This window comes from Hypomesus nipponensis, chromosome 17 (assembly GCF_054491055.1).
Source record: "Hypomesus nipponensis isolate SF chromosome 17, ASM5449105v1, whole genome shotgun sequence".
In the NCBI taxonomy this organism is placed as follows: Eukaryota; Metazoa; Chordata; class Actinopteri; order Osmeriformes; family Osmeridae; genus Hypomesus; species Hypomesus nipponensis.
In genome coordinates this window covers 10372362-10379616 of record NC_140377.1, presented here as the reverse complement: position 1 = coordinate 10379616, position 7255 = coordinate 10372362, and the positions used below count along the sequence as shown (strand labels likewise).

General features: G+C 42.6%; 1 protein-coding gene across 1 annotated transcript in view; it reads left to right on the top strand.

Annotated features, from left to right (window-relative positions):
• Positions 1-1442: 1442 nt before the first annotated feature.
• Positions 1443-7255, top strand: part of septin9a (septin 9a) — a 54768-nt gene continuing 48955 nt past the window's right edge. Inside the window, exon 1 of the mRNA XM_084677588.1 lies at positions 1443-1691. Coding sequence (XP_084533714.1) covers positions 1670-1691 — 22 coding nt within the window. The 5' untranslated portion in view covers positions 1443-1669. The remainder of the gene's footprint in view (positions 1692-7255) is intronic.

Below are 7255 nucleotides of genomic sequence, written 5' to 3'. Positions count from 1 at the left end.
AGAACTGTATGCAAGCTCTGTATGGTGCATTATTCCTACAATTATGATAACTGGCTCAACCATTGTGCATATAATGACTTCTGCTATGAACTATAGATGTTTGTGGTGGTAAGACAATTTAACCAACATCATCACAGGCACTGTGCCCTATCTATACTTCCAGGAATCTCTGTGTGTGTGTGCCACCAATTTGATCACAGGCACTGTGGTCTATCTATAGTTCAAGTAACCTGTATTTGTGTGTTTTACTGGCATCTTAGTCATCGAATACATCATGGGCACTATGCACAAGTAAAATAAATACACAAAAAAAGACCATGGTCATTTTTCTAAAATGTGAAATACGATCAGCAGCTTATATCACTTTACAGATGGTTCTCTTGCCGATCTGCTAATTTAGTACTGTGACTGTCCTGGTCCACTACAAAGAAAGATAGTTGAGGGAACACTGGGTAACTTACATCTACATTCAAATGACATTTGTTTATTTTTTCACAATACATCTGTGGAGCATCCTGCCTCCAATTCTGTTGCAAGCAATTCTCATAGGCCTGTCCAATATCAAAGCTGTAAGCATTGTTGCTAAGATTTGCCATACCAGGTTTTACCATGTATGCAATGCTTTGCAATGCTTATTATATTACATTTCAGCCATCTCTGCCCCATAGAGATAGAACTTACATTATACTACCCCTCTCTAAGACTCTGAATACAAATCTTACATAGCCTGCCGACTGCGGACTGGTAGGGCATGGTGTGGTTATGGTGCAAGAATGAGACTCGAAGTTACCTTGATGACAGTAGGTTACCACCTACTGTCTGCATAAACCACAGCCCTCATATATAGTAGCTGCTTACAGTCTTGATAAGTCTTGACGAAAACAATTTCTGTCAAAATCCTTTAACAACATATACAATTATTAGGACAAAGGTTGTTGAATCTGGATGAAAGGTTTCCGTCTCTTCTTCAGGGTCGTGATTCCAAATCCCACCGCAGTCAAACTATTCAGGTGTCAAAATTTCATTTTTGTTTTGTAGAGCTATTATGAGCAATGAGCACCTTGTTTGGAATACGTCATGCATTGTATTTCGATAGGATCGGTAACGATCGATTGTAATCCATACTTTGCAGTGATAGGGAACCTAGTAGACAGTGTGAGCAGAAACTATCAAAACAAATAAAGATTTTGTTTAGAAAATGTTTCCTTTGAATGTTACGATAAGGAGAATAGTTCAAAACATACCTGTGGTTAAAGACAATGGGGTTCATATTTGTGGAATAAAGCGATATGTCATGTAAAGATACAGTAAAGTTAGAATTTTGATTAAGTCCCTCCCCTGTTTAAGGGCGTGCGAGAGCGCAGGTGTAATTGTTTCCATTGCCAGGATATATCCTTTGACTCCCGTCTACCATTTGTTGGCGCTAGATTAGAGAGACTAAAGCATTTCGAAATTTACCAAAATCCACTAAAACGGTATTTTTTCCCGCGCCCAGGAGCATTAGGAAAGCACTGGAACTTTCCAGGATTGGCAGGGAAAGCGGGAGAAAGGAGCGCAGAGGTGTACCTGTAAAATCTACGGATGTGAATGAAGAGCCCACTTGACAGCCACGGTGTTTATTAAATTAAAGTTATTATTGTACTCTACTTGTTCCATTACCAAGAGGATAATGAAGAAATCGGGATATTCAGGTTTGTTTGTCATCATGCACTAAAGCAATTGGAGTACATGTGTGTGTGTGTGTGTGTGTGTGTGTGTGTGTGTGTGTGTGTGTGTGTGGGGATATGTGAAAATGAAAGTGTTTGGTCTAGGTTCCCCTGTTTTTAATGGACCACAGTTTAAGGCACTGCCACACTGTAGATCCATGGTGGTATGGTTATGCGGTGCTACATGAGTATTTCACCTGTTACTCATTGACCTGCCACAGACAGAACGCAACGCTGCTGGGGGATTAGGTCATTAGGATTTAAATATACTGTTGGGTTCAGAAATGACTTGTAAACTATATATAATTCTATCCCTTTTGCCATCAGAGGATTTATAATTGGGCGTGGCAATATTGAAATCCATGCTTTCTGTTTGCTTGACTCCGGATGGTCTACTGTAGGTGGTAAAACGTCAAACGTTTCTTATTCATTTATCTACTTATCTTCAGCTCAACTTTTTTGAATCCAGAATAAGTAGCGGAATACAGAAAACCCCGTAGTGACCTCATGTAAACCCTGTGTCTTTGGTCCTTGAGCTCAAGCAAGTTGTACTGTTAAGCATTATTTACTGTCCCAAGTAGAAGGTTATATCCTAAGTAATGTTAAAACATGTAACAAGACAGTTGGTTTTAAATTCTTATGACTGACAGCTTCATAGCATAGCCGGAGGTGACGAGATTTACTGTTAGTCTTCCTTTTGAACAGGCCATCAACAATGTTATTCTCTGCTCTGTCATTGGTTGGGTGTGTCTATACATTTACTATGCATGTGTTTTCTATGTGTTTGCAGTCCCGAAAATGTGTCTGTTTTCACATACTTTATGTTGTGATTGTGACTTAAATCGAGTAGGAGTAGGTTCTGTGTTATGACGGTGGACTGATGAAAAGCTTTATATACAAAAGTAAGAAACCCATCCTTTACGTCTCTCTATATTCATCCATCTGTCTGTTTATCCATCCCTTAATACATTCATTGTGTAATCCATTTGTCCACTCCTCCGTCCATCCATTTATCCATCCTTCCAACAGTGACGTCCAGGTTGTTTCCGTCCTTGTTACTCCCTACATTCCCTCTCACCTCCACATCTGAATGCGGAGTCAGGTGGCTGAGCGGGTAGAGCATCGGGCTGGTAACCTGAAGGTTGCCAGTTCGATTCCCTGCTGGTGCGCATAACGTTGTGTCCTTGGGAAAGACACTTCACCCTACTTTTCTCGGGGAGAATGTCCCTGTATTACTGTAAGTCGCTCTGGATAAGAGTGTCTACTAAATGCTTCCAGCATCACATTTCACATCTCACTCAGGCATCAGAGGCCACGTTTGTTTACCTTCTTTACCTGCCGTTTTCGCTCCCCTAGTCCCCTCATCCCTAAACATCCCACTCTGAGTGGGAGCACACAAACCTCTCTCTGCAACATTCCGCCATTTCCCAACAGTCCTCCTGGTCTTTGTGTGTCGAAGCTCGTCAGGTTTTCCGTACAGAGCACATGTCAGATCATGCCGTGTCCCTGATCCCATTTCTCCCTCCTTCCAACGTGTGCAGGGCTGTCACATTCTGGGAATGCTTGTCAGAACTGAGCTTTGGACATGGTGGAGACAGGATGTTGACTAATAACAAAGGCTTGGTGGACCTGTGTTTGATAATGGCCTCCTTTACTGGTGCGCTGTTTGGACTGGCAACAGAGACCTGGTGTGTGGATGACACAGCAGGGGCGGACCGCGCCCAGTTTGTGAGTGTGTGTGGGAGAATATGAGTGTTTTTTTTATTGTAGTATTAGTGCTACAAATCTATAGAACATATATGGCACTAAGTGCAATGGGTGCACCTGTGTGTGTGTGTGTGTGTGTGTCTGGGTTCACTCATGCAGCCTTCCTAGTTCAGCCAGGTCAATGGAGTTGATCTCTGCCTTGTACGCCGCTCCCTCAGCACTGTGGATCAATCAGTAACCTGCAGATGAATGAGAATCACTCACCCTCTCCTGAGGGAAGAACATACTCCTGCTCTCTCTTACGCTCACACATTATATAAATCATATATAAATATATACAGGGGATCAAACAGGTCATTATTTGCCAAGCCCCCCAAAGAACTGTTTGATTTACTCATAAATGGATATGTGCTTTCATGTCTGAAGCAAAACGCACTACTACTTCAACAGCTGACAAATTGTAAGCGCTGGCCTGCATTATGGCTTTTAACCTGTTTATATTCCAGAAAGGCTCTTATTTAAAGGCTTAAAGGTATTGTTAGATGGAACTTGAAAGTAAAACTATAAACCATGTTGAGACATATTTGCCCTCTCATCTTGTCAAGCATGTCTAGAATGTCCAAACCATCAATTTGACTCTCAGAGAGGCCTATGCTTAATGGACTACAGGTACTGTAACACACAGACACAAGCCTACACACACACACACACACACACACACACACACATACACACTGACTCATATAGAGGAAATAGCTGTCCCCTGAAGTGCAGTATTTGGTGTGTGGGGTCTTTCCCTCCAGTGGTGAGGTAGCTAGCATGGAGCCAGGTCTGAAGAGTCCACTCTATGTTTATCGTCTACTGGCTCAGGAATGCAGCTCTGTGATGATAGCCTCGTCTCTGGGGTGTGAAATGATACAGAGCCCAGCTAGCCTGTGCCTAGGGCTTGGGGACGAAGAAGAACCTGTTGAAGATAGTACTCTACACACACAGTGCACACACACAGTGCACACACATACACGCACGCACATCATGCAAGCTTGGGCATTGGCAAACCCCATACATTGTTAAGGCATAGAAGTCTGCAAAAAGTATTTCCCTTTTTAGACAAACACACACACGACACACAATTCTCTCATACCTGAATAGTCATTTGTTTACTCATCTCTGATTCTTCAGTTTGAAATCCAGACAAACACTCATATTCTATATTTAACCTTCAGACACCCAGGGTAACATGACTCTCTCTCTCTCTCTCTCTCTCTCTCTCTCTCTCTCTCTCTCTCTCTCTCTCTCTCCTCACCTACCTGTGTTATGAACCCATTGCTCCATAGGGAGCTTCAAGCCCACTAACTGACCTTGATGAACTTGCTTTAACTCACTCATCTGTTTAAGTAGCAGCCAACACGGATGCAGATCTCTATCTATAACACCATTGTTTTATTCACTGCTCTTATTTCCTGCCCTGACATTTGACTGCATATTCCATAAAGATGCTAATCACTGACTAGCATAATGTAGCTTGGACATGGACTTGTTTGTGAAGTGATGTTTAAAACAATTTCATAGTAGCTTGGTATCTAGTATTACCGAGTTACATGAATGACACTGATGAGTGAGAAATACTCACATTGAATGCCTCAGGTTGTGATGAAAAAAAAAAAACATGAACAGGATCAGTCTTCACCTGCCCATTTGGCCATTTAGATTAGCGCTAGGTTCCAGGGTCAGGGACAGGGCTTGGCTCTTTGTGTGGTCGGACCAGAGGAAAAACGCATTCAGGTATAAGGCCTTATCTAGGCTGTAAAAACACACATGAAAAATGACCGTCTTGCCACCTGACCCCCACCCTTCCACCCCAAGGCAGCCTGTCACAGGAGAGGTAGTGTGAAGGCATGCACAGTGTATGTGCAGCATACTCTCAAGGCGTAATGAGGGCCATAAAATCACAATGGACCAGATGGATGAGTTGCAACTAAGGCGGGGAGAAGAAGGGGGGTAAAGTTCTTGCTCCACTTGGCCCTCTTTACTCAAACAGTGACTAGCCTCCTTTACAAACACAACCAATGTGATCTGGGGGCAGAGTGGCGTGTGTGTGTTCTTTGTAGAGACTTTTTGTGTGTGTGTGTGTGTGTGTGTGTGTATATATGTCAAGGGGCGGCCCTCCTCCCCTTGCACTTCCCATGTTTACACTGCTCTGTCATCCAAAACCAATAACCAATCTCTTCATGTTTGTCGAGGCATGCACTTGACCGGTCTTGTTACTCGCACACAAGACAGAGATTGCCGAAGAGCCCTTCTGTATTACAACAACCCCTAACCAAGACCATACACTAGCTTAAAATACTGCCTTCCATCTGTTGCTCACTAGTTCTTGCACAAAGCGTTGTTTTTTCTTAAAAATGTTGAAACTTTTTTTTCCAAACCATTCTCAAACGTTAAAGTCTGACTACTTGGCAGCATCATAAACCTGACATGACCAGATCAGTCTCTTCTGAGATGTGCTGTGTGAGGAGGCGTGTGTAACACCTGTATCATAGCATGGCGGACAAGGAAATGGAACCGCACCTCTGTGTGATGTTGTGCACCGCCTGTGGCAGTACCACTCACCTGTTGGATCTTGTCTGGTGCCTCGCACACACACACACGCACCCACGCGCACACATCCTTTTGTTCCAGATGCTTCATGGGTTCAACTCTGTGGTTCACTAGCCTTTTTTCCACTCAAGCTTCACAGCAGTTAAAGATTCCTCAAACACTTCCCAGCGTGTCAGTGTGTTTATCTCTGTCATGTCTTCATATGCCTCTGTATGAGGGGACACGCAGGACTTCAACCATTTTTTACTCGCATAACTACTGTATATTTTAAATTGTAAAAGCTAATTGCTAGGGCATGCATGTAAACCTCTACATGCAGTAGGGCCTACATAATACTACTGTCTCCCACAGAAAAAGCATGCACACTGCTTATGTACATAGAGAACTGATGCTGTTGCATGTGAAGTCAAAAAATATTCAAATTCATATTAATTGATTTTATATTAATTAATATAAGAATATTCCTCCTTCCCAACAGACCCACAATACCATGCTTATTATAGAACAATTCTTATTATTAAGAATGTAAGTGTGTGTGTTTTGTGTGTGCCTGTGTGTGTTTGCATGTGCTCGTGTGTCTTCACCTTTTCACGTGATGTATGTGCAAAACTGGATTGTATGCACAGACTCAATTTTTGGGCTCTAGGAGTTGACAGCTTTGGCTTGCTTCCATTCATTCTCTTCTCACAGCAATCAGCCATTCACTGACGCTGTCCTCATCTGTCCCCTGTGTACTTATCGGACATGTAAACTCACCTCACCGCCTAGCTGAATGAGTGGATATTATAGAGGTGTCATACTGTTGGTTTGTTGTTAATAGCAACCCCATCCCTACATAACTCAACATGATGGCCATTCATTATTGTGATTTAAAGGGATAATCTAGGATAATTCTCCTACATAGCCTAGGATTAAACAAGACTATGTATTTAAACCTTGGTTAAGGACAGGAAGATGAATAATTGGGGCTATTTAACAAATTCAATCTGTGTGTGTGTCACAGTTATAATGGACCTTTACACCACCCATGCAGGTTTAGATCTTAGCAAAATCTCGCACACAGAAAACCAGAAATTCATTTCGAGAAACTAGTGCAGTAGCTGTGATGTGCTGCACATGCCTTGCGTCCTCTCCGGATCAAATTCAAAGAGGGAGACAACAAACAGGCGGCTTTCAGTGGTGTTTGTAAAATATAAACATCACGAGGAACGCTGTCCATGTGGCAGAACACTGCCCCCGGTCAG